The following is a 22,322-nucleotide window of genomic DNA, read 5'->3' as shown; positions in this document are numbered from 1 at the left end:
AAAAAATGTAACATTCCTAACTAAACTGCCTTGATTTCCATTTGTCAATATTCTCAAATGTTTCTGAAGCCCCCCCAAAAAAAAAAAAAACACCCCACCACTCTGCTGCAGCTTCTAGTGCCAGGCACAAAGAATTCTCATCTGCTGCAAGAAAAGCTTCTCCCAGAATGCTTAGCTTAGAATTTGCACCAGTAGACAATTCTTTCCTCAACCTAAATATTGAGGTGCTGGATGGGGGTGGCAGGGTGGGGTGGGGGGGGTGAGATTCCTGCTGCATGTTTAAAAAAAGAACCTTTGCCCTTGTGCAAAAAAAAAAAAAAAAAAGATGCAGGAGATTTGCCCATCTGTTGCTGCTATGGGAACGCTTCAATATGTGCAACTGTGGAAGCTTATTTTAAATATTCAGATATGCCTGTACTGCAAATAGTAAACCACTAGAGAGCATAAGACTGAGCTTTTTTTTTTAAACTTTTCCAAATGAATTGAATGTTTGTAGCATAACATTTACTGGAATATGAAAGAATATGGATTATTTTTTTCATTCATACAACATTTCCAAATAAAGAAAATTATAAATGTTAACTGTGATGCAATTTCCACTGAGTTCAAACAAATTAATTATTGTGTACCGGGACTACAATCCTATACCTGCTACCCCAGGAAGAACCCTTAGTAAATTCATTTCTAAGTGGACATGCAGAGTACTCTGTTCTTAAACAGTGGCTCAAATCACATTATGTGAAGACATGCTTTGCTGAATAAGCCACAGTGGTTGGGTTCTCACCTAACACTGACCCATGTACCATAATACATAAACCACAGTGGCTGATTTGACACAATACATGAAGTCAAAACCAAGCAAACCACATTTCCTCTTTGTATAATGTGTCAACCTAAGAGTTGTTCGATCTAGCTGATTAAGCATGCCCACTCTCTGAAATCTTTAGCTAAATATTTCAAATAACAGAATTCTGCCTTGCTGATAGTGCTGGACTAGAGGGAGAAGTAACATAACCCTGTTATATGCTGATTCCTAAGTTGACTTTAGGACTACAACCAAGCTCTGGTTAACACACTGGCTAGACATTTCTAACAAACTAGTATTATCAAATCAAATCTTTATTTTGGTCATTGACCAGCACAGCATTACACAATCAACCCAGCAATTCGATTAGAACAAAAGCATCAAAACCAGAAACACTGGGCTTGAATATGAGTACAGTAAGATAACAGAATAATGCTAAATGTTGATTTCCATAAAGACTGTAACTCTTAAGCTTTAATGACTATTATTGTTAGTACTAATACTATAACTCTGTAATTTCCATTAAATCTGTATTTCTGGTTATAAACTGGTGGCTAGACATTAATTACATAAACCAAGAATAAAACAAAGATTCCAAACTAGCCAGCAAGCTCCATTCAGGCAGCCTCCAGAAAGATTGCAAAAGCATAGACTAGATGTAGCCAATCTATAATGTACAGTATCCCTTTGTGCCAATAAATAGGAAACTGACATGCTACAATGCAAACCACCAGCCTCTAAGATCATATATATCCACAGGAATTACTTTGTCCCCACCCCCAGTCCCACAGGGATGACATCGGAGAAAGACCTGTGCCCAGTCTTGCAGAACAGAGGCAGTTGTCTCAGCAGTCTGTATCTAGCAGTTTTAAAATATCCAGAGTGACACTTTATCCTTCACCAGAGGCAGGCAACATATTTGGAATTTTGACAGCACGAAGTGGATATAGTGAAAAAATGGCACCCATGATGGGCATGACCAGTCACAAAATACTACCTACCTACCAGAAAGCAAATAGGGCATATGATTCCATTTATTATGGAATACTCTTCTAAACAATGGATTCATATGGAAACTATGCTAGAGCCAGATAAGTTTATAAATCAATGTTTTTTTCACCCAAACTATTTTTCTAGAATAAAACAGATTGAAAATGTTTTTACTAAAACAATGCTTCAAATTTGGAAGAGTAGAGACACAGTTTTGATAAAGGATACTTCCCCTTTAACTTTTTTAATAACATCCCAGTCAAGATGATTATTATGCTTTGGCTAAAATGAAATCTTTGAGAGAATATAATCTTTATAGACTAAAGGATTTTTATAGTAATAGGGAACCTTTCCGTAAAGATCAGATTGAGCAACAAACGGGTGATAAGTTACCATGGCTCTTCTGGTATCAACTTAAATCTCTTTGGGGCAATAGAAATATTAGAGACTCAGCAACACCGCCCTATACCAATTTCGAGAATTTAATAGTTCATTATTTAGAACAACCAAAAGGAGCAATTTCAAAAATTTATGGGTTATTATTGCTATCAGAAATAGAGGCTCCATCATATGGTTTAAAGAAAGATTGGGATACTGATCTTGGTAATCCCGTACAGGAGACAAATTGGCAGAAGTTATGGAAACCGGGCAGATTTACTTCAGCTTTAATGCAAGAAATGCAGTTTAAGATTATACATCGTTGGTATTTGACTCCTGTTAGGCTGGCACATATATATCAAAATTATTCTCCCAAATGTTGGAGAGGTTGTCAAAAAAAAAGGGTCATTTTTTCATTTGTGGTGGTCATACAATAAAGTATTTTTTGGCAAAAAATCTTTAGGGAGATAAGTACTATCACTAATCAAAGAATTGAATGCTCCCCAAAGGTAGGTTTACTGCATTTATTTACATGGCCAAACCATATGCTTAAAAATAAAGAACTTACTATTTATTTAATCTTAGCAGCCAAAATAATAATTGTTCAACACTGGAAAACTCTAGATAACAGAACAATTGAGTTGTAAATTAATAAACCCTCTTCAATTGCTACATTAGAAAAAATTACAAAGTTAAATTAATGAGACACCAAAGGCAGGAACCACAATTTTATCAAATTTGGATGGCTTTTATGGTTTATCTCACTAGCAATAGACTATAATATAGTATACTTTATACATATGGCAAATTTTCATATGTATAATTCCTGTCTCTTTATTCACATTGCAATAGATCTATACAGATCTATATCTGTATTTTCTATATTTTTTCTTTTTGACTTTTTTTTCCCCATATGTATCTTGGGGAGTTATCTGATATTGTTTGGTAAAAACTAATAAAAATATGTAATACAAAAAGGAACCAAACAATAATATACAAGAAAACAGTAAAAATAAAATAAATTCAGCAAAAGACCAGAACAGGGTAACATAAAGACAAAATCAGCAGCTGTAATCAGTATTTGGAAAAAGGTGATTAACCAGTATAGACATTTAAAGATGGCCTGATACTTCAAAATATATTTTATATGAAAATATTTTGTTTTTTGTATTCAGTGTAATCTCGTAAAATGTCTCCAGTTAACCTTTTTCTTAAGAGACCTTTTATAAAAAGGTTGCTAGTGGATATTTTCAGATATCAGTCCTTCTGTTGAACATAAACATTTTGAGCAAGGGACAGACAAATCCTGATATGCAGCAGATGTATAAGAATATTAATATAAATATATAATGGTACAAAGGTTTAAAACTCCAAAATGTCTTAATGAAAACTAAAACCAAAAATTCTCATTTTAACCAATGGGAGAAAGGATACTCAGCAGCTTGAGGGGGGGAAATGATAGCGAATAACACATATTCAAAATCTCTCTGAACTGCATGTGAGATGATAATATTACTTTATCAGGTATGTGTGGGAAGTAAAAAGTCAAAATTAATTCCTATTTTTAACCATTTATATTGCACATTATATTGCTTACATTCAAATTGCCTATCCATAAGACCAAGTTGCAGTCACTTAGATATAAAAGACATTCTAATGGATACTTTTTTAAAAAACAGAGATTTAAGATGTTTTTACCTTTGACCAATATCTTCAGCAAGAAACTATATGATATATGATGTAAATGTTTAAACATATCTATAAAAAATACTGTATTAAAGGGTAAGCAAATATTTCACTTTATTACAAATCTTAAATCTTTCAATTATTTGAAACTGTGAAATATTACTCCATCTAGTGGTTAGACTTTATGCATCTCTTTAATTGTATATACTGTAGTTTACTTGGAACTTAGAAATTCATGTACCATTCAAGTTTCTTCTTTACAGCCGGAGGAAAGAAGACATGGATCTCCTTTCCTTGACTTGATATTAACCAATATGGAAGGCCTAATACTAATTAATAGGGAAGGCAACAGAAGTAGCAAGATTACAGAGGAAAGTGACCATGTAATACTCATAAGAGAAATTAAAACCAAGGGCAGCTGAGCACATATCTTGGACTTCAAGAAAGCAGATTTAAATGAATTGAGAAACAGGAATTCCATGACAAGAGAACCTAATAGAAAAAGGAGCTCAAGATGAATGAACATTCTTTAAAAAAGAAATAACAACAGCACAATTGCAAATCATTCCCATGAGGAAAAAAAATTATAGCAGAAAGTACCAATGTGACTATCCCCTGTAGAGGGAGGAAAGGACATATGTATAAGAGGCGGAAAGAGATCCAGATTATTGAGAAAGAGGACATGCCAAGTAGCCCAGAACTGTAAAGAAGGTGTCAGGAAATGTAAAATTCAAAATAAGCTGAGGTTAGTCAAGGATGCTAACAACAAAAATGGGGGGCTTCTTTAAATAAATTCAAATGGAAAAGAATTGATATATTTGCTACTCAATGAAGACATCAGAATGCCATCAACTCCTATTTTGGTTCAGTGATCAACCAAAAAAGTACAGGTAGTCCTCGCTTAGCGACCACTCCTTCAGTGACCATTCAAAGTTATGACAGTGCTGAACAAGAAAATTTATGACCAGTCCTTGAAATTGCAGCTATCACAGTGTCCCCATGGTAACGTGATCATGATTCGGATGCTTGGCAACTGGCACACAACTAGAACAGTCGCAGCGTCCCACAGTCACGTGATCACCATTTGTGACCTTCACTACCAGCTTCTGACAAGCAAAGTCAATAGGAAAGCCGGCAGGAAGTCACAAGTCGCAGTCACATGATGTGCTTAACAACCACATAATTCACTTAACAACTGCAACTGGAACTGCCATCATAAGTCAGCATGGTCACGTGATTTTTCACTTTACCACCATGTTGCTTAGCAACAGAGTTCCCAGTCCCAATTGCAATCATTAACTGAGGGCTACCTGTATATATGCCACAGGGAAATTCTGAAGAACAGGATAAAGAGGTACAACTGTAGCCTAGAACTAACTGAAACAGGGTCACAGAGTATCTCTTTACTCTGAATGAGTTTAAGTTCCCAAGACCAAATGAACTGCATCCTATGGCACTAAGGAAACAAATTGATGGCTGTAAATTTATATAGTAACTTTGAGAAATCTAAAATTATACAAATGTTGTTTCTAACTTTAAAAAACAAAGAGAAGTCAGCCTCACATTGATACCTAGGAAGATTCTAGAACAGTTTATAAAGAGTGATCTGTAGGCAATTTAAAAACAATGTAATACAGTGGTACCTCGGGATACGAACGCCTCTACTAACGAACTTTTCAGGTTACGACCAGCTCCGGCCGCAAAAATTTACCTCAATGTGCGAACTCCGCCTCGGGGTACGGCAATTTTTCCGCCCTGACACGTGGTCCGCGGCCGTTTTCCCGCCGCGCCGCGCCCGGCCGTTTTCCTGCCGCGCCGTGCCCGGCTGTTTTCCCACCCGACACGTGATCCGCGGACACCAGAACGGATTAACGGTGATTAGATTGAACCTTATGGGAAAATTTGCTTCAGGGTGCGACCAAATTCGGAGGGCGGAACGGATTAACCAGATTTACATTGAACCCTATGGGGAAATTTGCGTCAGGTTACGACCAACTCGGGATACGCCCAGAGTCACGAAACGGATTAAGTTCGTATCCCGAGGTACCACTGTACTTTTTATTTGGATTTTCCTTCATTATGATTTGGGTTATGCTACCAGATTTATTTATTTATTACTTCAATTGATATGGTCACCCACCTCAAATTCATGACTCTGGGAGGCTATCAGTTAAAAGCACCATAATCAACACATAACAATACAAGTGATGAATACATAATGAAAACAACCAGCAAGAAATCAATACAACCACTGCACAGGCACATCCAAATCTCCAAGCTCAGTGATAGCTTAAATTAATTAGAGATAGAAGAGATGACAGGTTAAAATTAAGTTTGCAAAAGACTAGGATCTTGGCTAGTACTATCCTGATTTCTATATGAATAAACCATAATTTGCTGAGAGTCTTGCTGACTCCACATTTGATAAAGAAAAGTACGATGGCCAAGAAAGGAGGTGAAAGGGCTATTGTATAGGGTTGACTCTGGAATAGACGGTTAAAAGTACTGGATGTGCATAATACTTCTGCCACACCAGACTATAATTACCTGGTCCGCAGGCCTGCATAATTTTTGTTCGAAAAATCATAGATGATTTTTTCGAAGTATTAAGTCGGCTGACTGTTGATGATTTGAGGATGGAGGGAAATTAACTTATTTAATTTTTCTCTAAAACAAAACATCCTTAAGCTAATCGGGACTATGAGACAGCCACAAAACTTCTGTGGATAGGATATGAGGAACAGCTATTTCTTATCGCTCATACCTCTTAAGTAATTCATACGCACAGCATTTAACTTTTATGTTTCTACTCACAGACCCAACTTTCACTTCCATGTAACAAAATGGGCAGAAGCACACTATATATAGCTGTTTTTCCATCTGTCAACGAACTCTAATGTTATTGTAAGTATTCTGTATACGCTTAATCATAAAAATATTAAAAACCAGGGAATAACACCCATTCTTGTCTTACTCCCTGTTCAGTACATATACTAGGCACTCCATTAATTCTCACACAAGTTACACCTCAAAATCATACTTCCTGTATTGCACTCAGGAACCAACCTTCATATATTCACTAAACATATCCATAATTCAACCTTACTTACTTTATCATATGCTTTCCACAATCAACAAATATATAATAAACTTCTTTCTCAAATTCATACATTTCTCAGTGGCCTTCAAAGAGAAAAAATCTGATCCACACCCATCTTGCTCAGCTCAAAGTTAAACAATGCTTCCAGCAGTTTGCTTACTGATACCTCCTGTACCCCTTCAATAAGAACCTTCCCTGGCACAGTAAACAAGCTAATTTCCTTGCTACCTTGTCCTTTATATAAGGGAATAGTAACAACAGTTCTTAAGGATATTTATTTATTTATTTATTTATTACATTTATATGCTGCCCATCTCCCCCAGAGGGTGACTCTGGATGGCTTACAATTAAAAACCAAGACAGTAAAATGATAAAAATACAAATACCCCCCGATTGAAACACAAACAATGAATCTATAAAAAACAATATACAAATCAAGAAGATAGGGAAGCAGTATCAATCATCCCACCAGCCAGCTCCAGGAAAGCAAGCCCCCATCAGGCCCCCAGGCCATCCGGCGTAGCCATGTTTTTACACCTTTTCAGAAGGCCAAAAAAGTGGGGGCAGCCCACACCTCAGCTGGCAAACTGTTCCACAGGGCAGGGGCCACAACACAAAAGGCCCTCTTCCTAGACCCTGCCAGCCACAATTCCTTGACTGGTGGGTTCCACAACACGCCCCTTCTGCCAGACCGAGTGGGGCGGGCAGATATAACTGGGGTGAGACGGCTCCTCAGATAACCTGGTCCTGTGCCATGAAGGGCTTTAAAGGTGATAACAACACCTTGAATTGGACCTGGAAGCAAACCGGCCACCAATGCAGCTCGCATAACAGAGTTGTTATATGGGCCACCCTAGGGGCATTGAAAATGTGCTGCTGCATTTTGTGCCAGCTGTAGTTTCCGAATACTCTTCAAGGGTAGCCCCATGTAGAGAGCATTGCAGTAATCCAAACGGGAGGTGACTAGGCATGAGTGATTGCGCAGAGGGCCTCCTAATCCAGGAAGGGGCATAACTGATGCACAACACGAAGCTGCGCGAAGGCCCTCCTAGCCACAACTGCCACTTGCTGTTCGAACAGGAGTTGTTAGTCTTGGAGGACCCCCAGATTGTGCACTGGGTCTGTCTGGGGTAGTGCAATCCCATCTAGAACCAGAGATGATAAGCTCCTAGATCTTGAGGCTCCCTGTATCTGCAGCCACTCCTTCTTACCAGGGTTCAGTTGAAGCCTGTTGTCCCCTATCCAGGCTCCTACAGTCTCCAGGCATCACGAAAGGGTAGACACAGCATCACTTAGGTCACCTGGGATGGAGATATATAGTTGAGTATATCATCAGCATACTGATGATACCTCATCCCACGGTGCCGGATGATCTCACCCAGCGGTTTCATGTAGATGTTAAGTTGGAGAGCCCTGAACCTGAGGCACCCCACAAAGGAGGGGCTGCGGGCTGGATCTCTCACTCCCTATCACACCGACTGGTGTCAGCTTTTGAGGAAAGAGCTGAACCAGCATAAAACTGTGCCATCCAGCCCCAACTCCTGCAGCTGACCGAAAAGGATACCATGGTCAATGGTATCGAAAGCCGCCAAGAGGTCAAGAAGAGTGAGGATGAACGCACTACCCCCATCCCGCTCTCACCAGAGATCATCTAAAAGTGCAATCAATGCTGTTTCTGTCGCATAACTGGGCCTGAAACCTGACTGTAAGGGGTCCAGATAATCTGTTTCCTCCAGGATCCTCTGAAGCTCCCCCTAAGCTAAGTGAATCCCAACTACAAGTACATAAAGTACAGATCCAAACACACATTAAGCAAATTGCACAGTTATTCCAGAAGCAAACATCATCTGTATTTTAGTATTTCTTCAGTTGTATCTGCAGTCTTACCATTTTACAACATTCTCACAGGATTTATGACTTCACGTTCATTATTTTTCTCATGGATACTAACATTTCTAGCATTGTCTTCAACTCTACCCTTCAATTCCACTAACATTTCTATGCAAATCTCTTATATATTCCTTCTGGCATCTTCTGACTTCATTTTCATCCCAGATCATTTGATCCAATAATGTTGCTGGAGGCTCCTTATTTATTTTTTACTCACTTCCAAAACAACTTTTATAGAAATTGTTGTGTATTCCCTCTGCTTCCTTTTGATCTCTCTGACTACATTCTCTGCCACTATCTTCACTCTCTACATCCTAGTTTTTGCAGCAAGTATACTTTTATATAAGGGGACATGGTGGCGCAGCGGCTTAATGACGCTGAAAGTTGCCCGCCAGAAATGGTCGATACTTCAGCAGTTCGAGCCCAGCCTTTGCGTTAGCAGGGTGAGCTCCTGTTTCCTCCCCAGTTCCTGTCAACCCAACAGTTCGAAAACTCACGTGAGTAGATAAATGGGTACTCTCACTCCAGTGGGAGGAAAAATGCTGGCAGCACCTTGCAAAAGGAGACGGGAGCAGTTGCCGGTAGCGCGGAACCCGCACACGCCTGAAAAAGGCGCGACACAACGGAAATCCCGCCTCCTCCGCTCGCCAGCTGGGCTCTGCTCTAGGAAGGAGGCACTGGCAAACCACTTCCGAAACACCTTGCCTTGAAAACTGCAAGGACTCGTCCAAAGCAGTCACTGCAGAGTCGGTAACAACTGAGTGCAGATTAAAAAAAAAAAAACTTTTATATGCATTCACAGACTCTTTCACTTCATCATTCCACAAAGCGTTCTTTTTCATACGCCCTATTATCATAACTCCATATACATTTATGTGGTACTCTGAAACATAATTCTGTTTACCTTATTCCAAGCACCTTTTATGCCGTCTTTCCTTATGTCAATTTTCCATTCTTTCAATTGGGAAACTAATCTATCTTGTAATACTTTTTCATAAAGAAAAAATGCTCTTTCTTTCATGCCTATTTTTTCCTCAAGATCCACTCTTGATACCGTAATCCACTTTCAGAATCCTGAATCATTGCTCTATCATTATTTCTCTTAGTCTTTCATTCAGTCATGGTCTTCGTTCCTTTTCTGTCTGTAAGCATGAATAGAATTGTTTAAATCACGTACTCAGAAAAATATTTTTCTAAAAACTCATCACAGCCATAAATTCTCATTCATTCTTGGGTTGCCAAATCACCCAACTGCTTTTTCTTACTCTCTCAACTCATTCCTATTCATTCATGTCACCTTTGCAAGGTAATTTTTCCCAGATCACTTTCATTCAGAATGTTATAGTTTTAACCAAAACTCATCCTATTATGACAAATGATAGGCAACTGTCACCAACCATTCCTATTTTCATATGCATCTGTAAGAACAGAGATCACTAGTTCATTCATAATTAAATCTACCTCTTCACTTTCCTGTATATATTCATCAACTCCACAAGATCAGACCATCTTCATTTAACCCTATTACATTCTTTTCTTTAAGTTTCATAGACACACAACTTTCTTCTTCCTTTTCTTCCTTTTCTTTCTTTCATTCATTTTTTCACCATTTACTTTCTTACATTCTAAATTTCATGCTTTATGCTACGGTGATCACCAGAAAAGTCCATAGATACTGATCTCCACTGTCCATTATCGCTTTGAACAATCAAGGCTTTCACATAATTCTGTTTTGTAAAACAGAGGACGTATAGACTACGTTTGCCAACCTTAGTCGTATCACACTACATGCAGCATTTCCTGCTAATGGTAAGGACAGTTAGAGCACTTCCTACTCAGTGCACCCCAAGTACAACCAAAATCTAAATTTGCTCCAAGCATGCTCACATTCTTGTTCGCAAGCTAGAATTTCTAATCTGGAGATTACCCGGCAAGTAACCATGCCATTAGCCACATCCTACCAACTAGGAGTATATGCAACATACTGACACATAGCCAAGATGCAAATAATGTTAAACTAAGTCAGTGCAATAGAAAAGTACAACCAAGTCATTGCTGGCCATGTTATTCTCAATCTTCAAAGCTGTGAGTGCAACTTTGGCCCTATAAATGTTTTGACCAGTGTGACTAACCCCACCAGCAATAAGATCCATAATAGATTTAGTCCTAAAACACCTTGAAGGGACCATTGCTCAATCCTGCCTAATTTCTACTTGAAACCAAAAGAAGTAAGAGACAGTATAGCATAACATGTAACTTGCAGTCACCAAAAAGACAATCATGTAATATATATGTCCTTAAATACCTTTAATAAAATTATTCCAAATTTGAAGAAAAAGAGTCTTGACTAGAAAATTATATTTTAAAGCTATCTTTAATTTATGTATCTGTAGCAATGCCTATCATACTTGAATTACTGTATAGTATATAGAAATTATTACCTGAGCTAAAAACTATTTATTTGATTTATATCCCACCTCTATTTGTTCAACTTAAAATTGATTATGTACCATCAAGTCAGTGTCAACTCTTAATGAGTACATAATGCTCCCTCCTCCTATGTGCCCCACAACAAGCTTGTGAGTTGGGCTGAGAGAGAGAGAGAGACTCATATTTCCCCAAAGTCACCCAGCTGCCTGGAGGACTAGAATTCATGGTCTCCCAAATTCAAAGAAACTAGATTTCTATTTTTAAGGGCCAGAGGTATGTCAAGTGTTCGAATAGATAGTAAGATTCTTTAATATCACCATCAAATTCTGCAATTTACCAAATCTTGACTACTGTTGTGAATACAGACATCCAAATTATTAACACCAAATAGCTTGTACAGTATTTGGGGGGGGGGTGCCTTTGAGTCCTGGTGAGCACCTAGACAAGTCCCTGCAATTTTCTTGGCAAGATTTCAGAAGTGGTTTGCCACTGCCTGCTTCCTGGGGCTGAGAGAGAATGACTGGCCCAACATCACCCAGCTGGCTTTGTGCCTAAGGCAGGACTAGAATTCACTCCAATGTCTGTCTGTCTGTCTGTCTCTGTCTCTGTCTCCTCTCTCTCTCTCCTCCAGTATTTCACCAACACATTGAAATCTTGTCTATTACTGTAGATACAGATTTCTCCTTAACTTATCTGGGTGAAAATGAGCAAGCAGCTTTTTGAATACCAGCACACTGCAGGAAAAAGAGCTGAAGGAGAATCAAAGCTGCCAAAGCAGTATTTAATTCCATGTAGATCAGAGGTCTATAACCTGCAGCCTCAGGACAGAACACATACAATACATGCACATTCCCACAGAAGGAGAAAAGTAATAGGTACACACAGAGTAAAACACTAAACTAAATTAGTTTAATTTTAACTGACAAATAATTGAATCAAATCACTTTCACATTTGTCATGATTCTACCAGCTTCTTTCTTCTGGTCCTGCCCACTTTTTAAAGACAACCCGTCAAAAATCTCTGTCCTTATTACAAAAAGTCAGTGAAACATTTCAGTTCATAACAAAACAAAAATTAAACAGAAGACAGTGATAGATAGATAGATAGATAGATAGATAGATAGATAGATAGATAGATAGATAGATAGATAGAAATACTGGATTGGATTTTCTCTCCTATAATAGAGTGTGAAAGCATAAAACTAAAAAGATTTAGTGCTTTTTGATTTTTTCAAAGCAGGGCTGAGTATTTCAGAGCGGTGTTTCGTGACACCTTTTTATCCCCATAAACCCCTGAAATTCTCTCCGAAGTTTTCCAGCCGTTCATTCATTCATAGATATCGCGGGAAGGAAACGAAGGCGGGACTCCTTGTGAATGGACGGAAGTTTTTACAGAAAAGGGAAAACCGCACGTCTGGAGCCAGCTGCTGCAGATGGGAAGAGATCACCCCCTCCTTCCCGTTCCTGTGTACTCAGTTTTTCGAAGCAGGGAACGGGAAACAGAAGGATTCAGACAACGGGAAACAGGTCTCTACAGAAATCGGGAGGAAAACGAAAGGTGGGAAAGCCGAGCCGGAAGCAGGCGTCGCTATCTCAGCCCCGAGCGCGGTTTTCCGCTGCCCGAGCGAGCCCCGGGAATTCCGCCACGGCGACTTCGACTAGAAAAGGGAGCTGGACATGCAGTGGGACGGGGAGAAGCGGAATCCGAATTAAACGCCTCGGCCACGTCCTTCCTTCCTGCGCACCCTCCGAGAGCGATGCTGAGACACGCTTCCCTGGGAACGAGCGGCCCTGGACGAGGCGCGGGGAGAGACGTCTGAAGGGAACAGGGGCACAGACGGGGCAATACGTGAACCCTAAGCTGCTTTCAGACAGACCCGCGCGGCGGGCGGGGCGGGGGCCTCCAAGTGGGAGAGGGCTCGGGCGGCCAACTCAGGTGTGGCCGCTGCCTCGTCCCAGCCAAGCAAAGAAGGAAGGAAGGGGCGCAGGGGTCTCCGAGCCCACCGGAGAGAAGAGGAAGGCCATCCGCTCCGCTCGGGGGCCTCCGCCGTCGGCCCCTCGCCGCCACTCACCACAAGAACGGAGCCCCGCACCACTTCGGAGACGCTCTGCCGCAACTCGGCGGCCGTGCCCGGCTTGCTGAGCGCCCGCGTGAACTTCCGAGTCTCCGAGGAGGCGACCGCGGACTGAAGAGGCATCGTAGCCATCCTTCCCGCTCCGGTCCTCCGCTCCTTCCTCCCTGAATCGCCCTTCCCGGCGGCCCCCTCGCCGCGGGGGACCGAGCCCGGCCCGGCCACCTCTCAGGGCGCTGCCTCGCAGGCGCTCGAGCGCCCCATCCCCCTCTTCGAGCGCAGCCGCCCGATCCGCCCGCCGGTGCCTCCCGTGTCGCAATTGGCTCGGCGCCGGCTGGCCTCGCGCCGCCGCTCCTGTCAGGTAGCCCCTCCCTTTCGCGAGACGGCGCCCGCCGCCGCCGCTCCCCTCGCTCCAAACACTGGCACGCTCGGGAGACAGCGATCCTTCGGAGGCTGATTGGCGCAAGCGGAATGAGGGGGCGTGGCCCGACTGTCCTTTCTAGTAATTCGTGGTGTCGCTTTAAATGAAAGTGCGCGGCGGCCGCCTAACCTATTTCCTTACACGGCCTCTGATTGGACGATGCGTTTACCTGTGCGGTTGCTCCGTTACTCCCACCCTAGTAGTCCCCGCCCCTCGTTTCGGCAGCCTAGATTTGGGGCGTGGCCAGCGAAGAGCGGAAATTCCATTCCCTCCCAAGTGGTGACCTCGTTTTCCCCAGTCGGAGCTCCCGTGATGGGGTCATTTAGCGAACCAGAGCGGTGCAGAAGCGTCCCTTTCAGACAACCGCGTCTTTCGGGGCGGCCGAGTTCAGCGCACGGAACTCCAAATAATTGGAGATCCTATGTGCACGTAACGTAAATTATTTTTTTGTTATAGTATGGGCAACTGTTGAGACAGGAATTCAAATATAGTGGATTTCTAAGTAACATAAATACGTCCTCCCCCCTTTATTTTTTTATCAATATTGGCGTTTTTAAAATAGGCATTTTAATACAATGTGCTTTTGCAGTGGTTACATTTTTATCACCTATCATGGAGTGAGTTCCCGCAAGCAGTGAGTAGATGCTTTGACCACTCCGGTATATATACCCTATTACTTTAAAAACTTCAGGAATAAGGTCAGGTCGTGGATTTGATCCATAGTTATGTAACTCTACTATTTTAAAAAACACCCTAATCTACCGGATACTCTTAGGTACTTTTCCATGTAATAAAAAATACATTTTCCTATTATTATTGAACTACAGCCAAATACAGCTCCATATTATAGAACTGGAATAAGCCTGGGAAAGAGGTTTTCTACTTTTAGTTTTGTTACTACTACTGATACCCTTTTTATGTATATCAGAATAGCAAAACAGGGATAGTTAGGTAGATAAGCAGATGATTTGCAGTAGATAAGCAAAGTGTTTTAATCCCAATTTTCAAGCAAATAAACCAAAAGTGTATAATTATTAAACTGCTGAAATGAAATAAGGGGGGAATCAAGAGAGGAACTTATTAAATTCTGCTAAATATAAATCTGCGCCAAGCTACTGTTTGGCAGTTAACTTCAGCTGCTGATGGTTCTTGAGATTTTAATAAAAATGAATAACCAAAAATTTGCCCAGCTTTGATGATAGGTACAAGTGAAGCAGATAAAGATGATATAATTTTAAAATGCAGCGAAAAGGATGTTCCTGTTAGTATTTCTTTTAAGCTACATATGTATTCTTATATTTAAATTATTACAGGAAGGAACAGAATTTACCCATTGCTTCCTTGCAACCCCTGAAAGATGAGGAAGCAAAATTCAATTACCCAGAAAATTGTTGATGATTTCTTGGGCTGAATTCTCATGTTGCCCATGGAATACTAAGATCTGGTTCATACATTATACTACACCATTACTTAGCATGTTAAATGAACCAAAGCCTGATACTCAATAAACAGATCATTTCTGGCACTGTCTGTTCTTACAATAGATACAGTTCAAAGTGTTGGTTTTAATATTTAAAGCTGTGACAGCTTAGCTCCTGGATACTTGCAGGATCAACCTTGCTGGTAGGACTAACCCATTTGTCTCATTTGGGAATGTTGAAAAGGTGAGATCTGTGGAGGCTCAGAAATTATGGGGTTGTTTTTGTATTTGCTACAAGCTCTGGTGGCCTTTTGAAAAGCTGTTCAGATGTTATTTTTAAGAGTTGATATTGTCTAGTGTTTTGGTACCATCATTTTTTATTATTAATTTTTAATGTGGAATTTGCATTGTGGCATTCAATCTCTATTGTGTTTTCATCAAAGGCAGCAAATGACAAAATGTGCGTTGTGCTGCAAACTTCACCCTTTGTATTGCACTGAGACGTCATACCCAAGCGTGTAAGGGATAGACATTGTAACATCACAATGTACATTTTGTCATTTTGATAAAACCTCTGGTTCTTGCAGAGTACAGTATGTTATGTTTTATATGATTGTAAACTTCAGTGAGTTGTACAATCATATAAGACGTAACATACTGATGCCATATAAATTAATAAATGAATTGATTATGTACCATCAGGTTGGTGCCAAAATCATAGCAACCATATAGATAGATTTTCTCTGTAACAAATCTGTCCCTAACCTGGTCTTTCAGGTCTTCCAACAATAAACTCATTGCCACTGTAACTGAGTCCATCCACCTTGCTGCTGGTCGTCCTCTTTCCTTCCGCCTTTCCCAGCATTAGAGCCTTCTCCAGAGAGCTAGTCTTTGTATATTTGTCCAAAGTAGGATAATTTGAGCCTGGTCACTTGCGCCTCAAATGAGAACTCTGTGTTGATTTGTTCAATGGTCCATTTGTTTGTTTTCTTGGCTGAATACATAAAAAACTAAATTATTAAAGAAACCAGCTTAGGAAGAGTAGCTAATTGGAGCATAACCTGGCCCCACTTTTCATGCATCCAGCCTAAGGACATCTGCTGTTTCAGAACACATTTATTAGTTCACTGAGATCCTATTACCTCTACTGGACTTTCACATTAATTGAAGAAGGGCAAAATGAAATAAACCATTCCACGTGAGTGATCTGTAGTTTCTTATAGACTCACCCAAGCATCACTGTGGTGATAGAAAGCTTCTCTTCATTACTGATATCAATGGTTGGATGATGCTATAGGACCTTATAAATGACTAGAAATAGAAATGGCCATATGCTGGTAAAAAAAAGTTATGCTTCACTCTTTTCCCAAATGGTAGGAGAACTGAAATGGGTCCAATTCCTTTTTCGGTTTTCTGCCTATAGAGGTGAATATATGTAGCTCAGGGTTGAACTGTGGAGTCCTTGGGGTTCTCTGATCTTGGTTCTTTTCTTGCAAACATTTCATTACCCGGCTAGGTAACAGTGCACTGAAGATGTTTGCAAGAAAAGAACCAAGCTCAGAGAACCCCAAGGACTCGACGGTTTTCTGCCTGCCTACTCCTGCCTTACTTTGAACAGAGCTCTCTCAAAGAACGGAAATGGCACACAGCTTCTTGCTTGGTCAACCTCCCTGTGGAAAGTTCATCACTTCTGCATAGAGTGTATTTTCTGCTTCATTAGTAGTGATATAAAAGAGGCAGTAAAGGAACAGCAACTGCCATCTTAACACCTAAACCCATAAAAAGGCTTGGAGTAGCCTTTGGGTCCCACAAGGAAAATGTAAAGCCAAAGTCTGCCTAATTTCAAATGGGCCACCCTGAAGTCCTTGGACAGTCCTTTGAGAACTTACTTGTTGTGAAGGGAAGTGAATTAGGAGATACCGTTTAATATTGAGCAGGTATACAAGATGGAATGGATGACCGCATTAACTGTGCAGAGAGAAACAGAATGCAATTCAGCAGAGCAAAATTAAAAGTCAGTTGTTCAGGGAGAAATTTTGTGTGTGTGTATGTTTGCGTGTTATCATTTGGGATTTAGTTCACTAGAAATGCTAGAGAGAGAGAAATATACCTCTCGTATATTGAGTGGGGGAATGTATTCCTTTTGGCAATCACAGTTCCTGAATAGCAGACTCAGGTAGCCACACAAGTCAACTCTGATGTGATCTATTTTACTTAAATTATGATAAATATTGATATACATTAATGTATTGCAAATATAATGCATTCATTTTGTCCTCTTTAGTGATACATGTTCTCTTCTTTGGAAATGTATACATGACACACCCAAATATGAGCTAGGTTTTCTAGAGCTTTACTTCTCTTTTGACATCAGAGAAAAGATGAGAGCCTTTCTGTCAATAGCTTCCTAACCAGAGCCATAGTAAAAAAGAAAAAAAAAGAGAGACACATTGGCTAATAATGGATTGTACTATCTTGTGCCTAAAGGGATCTTGTTCTCAAAGCAATGCAAAATTTGAGCACAGCCAGATTTAATTTAATGAAACCAAAATTAGTATTATATATTAATCCATGCCAATTGTATAGAGAAAGCCAGTTTGGTATAGCAGTTAAAAGCACCAGGCTAGAAACAGAGACTGTGAGTTCTAGTCCTGCCTTAGGCACAAAGCCAGCTGGGTGACCTTGGGCTAGTCCCTCTCTCTCAGCCATAGGAAGCAGGCAGTGACAAACCACTTCCGAAAATCTTGCCAAGAAGACTGCAGGGACTTGTCCGGGCCGTTGCCTGGAATCAACACTGACTCAAAGGCACCAAAAAAACCAAAACACCCCAATCCTGTATAGAGATGTGGGAGTTCACATTTTGCTAAATTGTGCTGGCTGAAATAGTCGGGAGCTTGTAGCTCAGCAACATCTGGAGAAGGGTGGGAAATTTACCTGATTAGTGTCTTTGCAGAAGTAATATTCACTGAGCTTAATGAGATTTATCCCAGATAAATGAAAGCAAGTCTTATATGCTCTCTTTTTGATGCCATGAAATAAGAATTTTATGTAACAGAGTCCTGTGTAACAGAGAAAGGTTGACAGATTTCACTTGGGGGTTGCCTGTTATAGACAGGCAACTTGCACTCTTGCATACAAATGTACCCTTTTTTTTTTATCTGCGCTCAGTCGTTACTGACTCTGCAGTGACTGCTTGGACGAGTCCTTGCAGTTTTCAAGGCAAGGTGTTTTGGAAGTGGTTTGCCAGTGCCTCCTTCCTAGAGCAGAGCCCAGCTGGCGAGCAGAGGAGGCGGGGTTTCCGTTGCTTCGCGCCCTTTTCAGGCGCATCCGGTTTTTCGCGCTTACCGGCAACTGCTCCCGACTCCTTTTGCAAGGTGCCACCAGCATTTTTCCTCCCACCGGAGTGAGAGTACCCATTTATCTACTCATGTGAGTTTTCGAACTGTTGGGTTGACAGGAACTGGGGAGGAAACGAGCTCCCCCTGTTAACACGAAGGCTGGACTCGAACCGCTGAAGCATCGACCATTTCGGGCCGCTGCGCCACCCCGTCCCCAATAAATGTACCCTAAACATACACAAATATTCATATACATCTGAGTAAATGAAGCAACGTACCCATTCTCAAGGCAGCATGCAGGAAATTGCAACCTGCTGGCTTGCACCATAAAGTCCATCTACCTTAACAATACTTTTAAGTTCCATTCAAAGCAAACCCAAAATAATATAGGTAGTCCTTGACTTACGACCACAATTAGGACTGGAACGTCCGTTGCTAAGCAATGCACTCATTAAGTGAGTCATGCCCAATGTTATAACCTTTTTTTGCTGTGGTCGTTGAGCAAATCATGCTGCTGTTAAGCGAATCAGGCTTCCCCCATTGACTTTGCCTCTTGGGAAGGAAGCATGTGGTGATCACCTGACCCTAGGATGCTGCAACTGTCATAAATACATGCTGGTTGCCAAGCACCTGAATTCTGATCACATGACTGTGGGGACTCTGCAACAGTCATAAGTGCGAGGACTGGTTGTAAATAACTTTTTTCAGCACTGTTGTAACTTTGAATGGTCATTAAACAAATGGTCATAAGTCAAGGACTACCTGGAATTTCTTTTCAGATTAGCACTATACATGAATCCATCCATTCTGGCTTAGCATTCTATGTGAACCAGGTTACTGTGACTTGTTCAGTAAAATACTGTTTCAGAATCCTGGCTCAACTAATGTGTAAACTAGGCCAGTGAGATTTCTTTTCAGTAGCATCCATTGCTCAACTATTGTTCAAAAATTATATAAACATGCATCTAATAAAATATTTTATTCTATGTGTGAAAGCTCTTTCAAATATTCTCTTGGTGTAAGTATAATCCTCTTAACAGGTAGAGGCATCTTCAAGCTTCTGATGACACTGTGGACATTTCTGCTGTATGCAGACTTCTTGGCAAGGGTGCATGTGCCATGGCTATTTCCTGGGATGCATTCAGTTTCCCTATCTGCTCTATGGTCTATGGTGGTCCCAAACACCAATCAGGCCTGGCTTTGCTTAGGTTCCAAGCCCAGACAAGGCCAGCCAGGTGTGGCCACATGCTGAGACGAAATATTTTCAAAGTATTATTATGTTCTTATTTTGGACTAGTCAATGACAGTCATAAAGATTTGATTGATTTATGTTGATTTAATTAAGCACTGCCATTACACATACCCAGATTAAAAACCAATAATACTAACTACTATTAAATAAGGTATACTTGACTGTTCTTATTCTCTTGTAGTTCAAGAATTTCACAACTTGATCTGTATATGAGCTTAGTTTAGCTGTGAAATTGATGCAGCTAATTGCCAGGGAGTCCTGTGTCCACTGCAAGTTTTGAAATCAAATCTTTCAGACAGGACAAATCAGTTTGGATAATCCCATTATGTAACATATTATGCAGATTCAGAGAATTAGTTGTGTTTCATCTGCATTTCATTATCTTTGACTTAAGGAGAAGACAAGATTGAGCAAGTCAGGATAATATTCAGCTGCAAAATCTGGCAGTTTGTATAGCTTAAACAGATCTCTAGAAAAGTATTTCACAGCAGAACAGTTGACTAAGCTTGAATCTCCGCCAACCAGCAGATTTTTCTTTTACATTCTCAAGTCAAATCCTGTTTCTTTTTAAAGTAGTAGTGCATGCATTGGCTGTCATGTATCTTCTCCAAACAGTAACTTATAATTGACTCAAAATAGAGATGTTGAGTTATATATGCTATTTTAAACAGTCAGGTATTTGTCAATAAATAGGTGGCCTTTTAAAACATGCTATTCTTCTAGTAGAGAAAAAATCCTGCTAACACCGTTTTCAAGCTATTATTAGTTTCCTTGTCTTGCCATCTGTGCATAGTGCAAGTTGGGTTTTTAAATTCTTGGCTGATAAGAATTCTAGGCAGAGATGGATTCAGAGATACGGGAAATGTTCTCTAAAAGGCAGTTCTTCACCTCCTGATAAAAATGGAAACCTTACTCTTCAATAAAATCTTTTGTAAAAGCAATAGGATTTATTCAGATAATTTGCAGGATTAAAGTCTTGGCAGCTCTTTCAGGCAACTGTGTTTATGTTAGCCACCTCTTAACCTCCAACTATGGCAACATATAAACAGAACCACACTCGCCACACTTATTTACCTAATCCCCAATATTTTAGCTAACACCAATAGTATTCTTTATATAATTGAATAAAGGCATAGAAACAGGCATTGCTCCAGGGGACCAACATTTTTATTCATTCTTCCCACAACAGTGTTCACTTGATCTTCATGCCAAATTCTCTGGTGCGCTTAAAAGCAATTTGCAGTTTAGCAGTATCTTGTGATTAAGTGTTTTGGCTGAGATGTGGGCTGCATCTTAAATATAACATTCTAGTCTGACTACTATCCTAAGGATAGGTGGTCATAAAATCCTTCCCCTTGTACCAAAGTGTTAGAAGATAAAACTTGCTCCCCACTGCTACAGCCTTTTGACCAGATGGTATCAGTTTGCCATATGCAATTCTTTTTTCACAGCTTAGCTTTATTCCCAGAGTTGTTTTATTTTTGCTCCCTGTAAAGAAGCTGCAGCAAGATGCTACATTTCTTGTACTTAGAGAACAGAGAAGCAAGACCAATCCCAAGTGGCCCGTCAGCGTGAGATACAGAAGCGAAATGGATTTGCTAGATATATATTCATACCTTACCTCTGTGAGCCCATAAGCTTTACAGAACTTAGGAAAAGACAAGTCTGCTTGCAGTTTCAAATACACTGCAGCCGAGTCAGAAATAAATCAGATGATTTGCCAAATAGAGACAACATCATGAGTTCATGCAGTGTGGAGCTGCTTCTGGAGTGGTAGAAAGCAGCCTTGGAAATGACCGAAATTTAATAGAGCAAAAACCTCGCTTCTTCATCTGTTTTAGTTGTTCTAATGCAGTGTTTCTCAACCATGGCAACTTGAAGATGCATGGACATGCTGGCTGGGGAATTCTGGGAGTTGAAGTCCACGCATCTTTTCTTTTTCCCCCTTTGGAATGGGAGAAGCATCCTCTGATTTTTGGGAGACAACAAACATTTCTCTAGAATTGTTTTCTTTTTAATTTCATTTTTCTTAACACCAGTGAAACAGGACAATTACTGCAAAAAGTACAGAAAAGATACAGGCCAAATGCATTTGCAATAACTGTGTCATAATACTTTTGGAGGACGGAAGCCCATCACCTATGAAGTTAAGTACCTGAGGTTAGAGGAGTGAATCACCACAGCATGAGAAAACTGGATAGAACTCTGTGCAAAATATTCAGAAAATGCCGTGAATCAAAATCCCAACACTGCCTTAAGTGATTTGTAATCTGCACTGAATATTTCAGTGAGTTTGAAGACAACAGCAATTCTATATAGAACTACAAAAGGTTATTCTTTTCTCTAGTCAGAAAATATCTTCGGGAATTTTTTGTTGTGGTAAACTTCGTTGTTCCTTGGCAACTTAAGTATAAAGAAACAGATCTGCTCCCTGAGAGTCAGCATCTTTAAATCAAAAATTTGACTTCGGCTGCCAAACAGACCTGAAATCTGGCTGTAACCCATTTACACAGACCAGTTGTACTTAGTTTGAAATGACA

The 22,322-nt window shown here is 40.3% G+C and overlaps 1 protein-coding gene across 4 annotated transcripts in view; it reads right to left on the bottom strand.

Annotated features, from left to right (window-relative positions):
* The window catches only part of DOCK9 (dedicator of cytokinesis 9), a 135,060-nt gene extending 121,084 nt beyond the window's left edge, over positions 1 to 13,976 (bottom strand). For 3 of the 4 annotated variants that reach the window (XM_088136496.1, XM_088136497.1, XM_088136498.1), the window contains exon 1: positions 13,352 to 13,974. In XM_088136496.1, the coding sequence (XP_087992622.1) occupies positions 13,352 to 13,486 (135 nt within the window). In that variant the 5' untranslated portion in view covers positions 13,487 to 13,974. Of the gene's footprint in view, positions 1 to 13,351 lie in introns of all 4 variants that reach the window. The other variant, XM_088136499.1, reaches the window with a different exon arrangement.
* Positions 13,977 to 22,322: the final 8,346 nt, after the last annotated feature.

Source organism: Python bivittatus, unplaced genomic scaffold (assembly GCF_059951505.1).
Source record: "Python bivittatus isolate LINGU-HERP-01145 unplaced genomic scaffold, Pbiv_v1 ctg000060_np1212, whole genome shotgun sequence".
Taxonomy (NCBI): domain Eukaryota; kingdom Metazoa; phylum Chordata; class Lepidosauria; order Squamata; family Pythonidae; genus Python; species Python bivittatus.
Note: the sequence above shows the minus strand (reverse complement) of the source record. Positions and strands in the feature narration are given on the sequence as shown.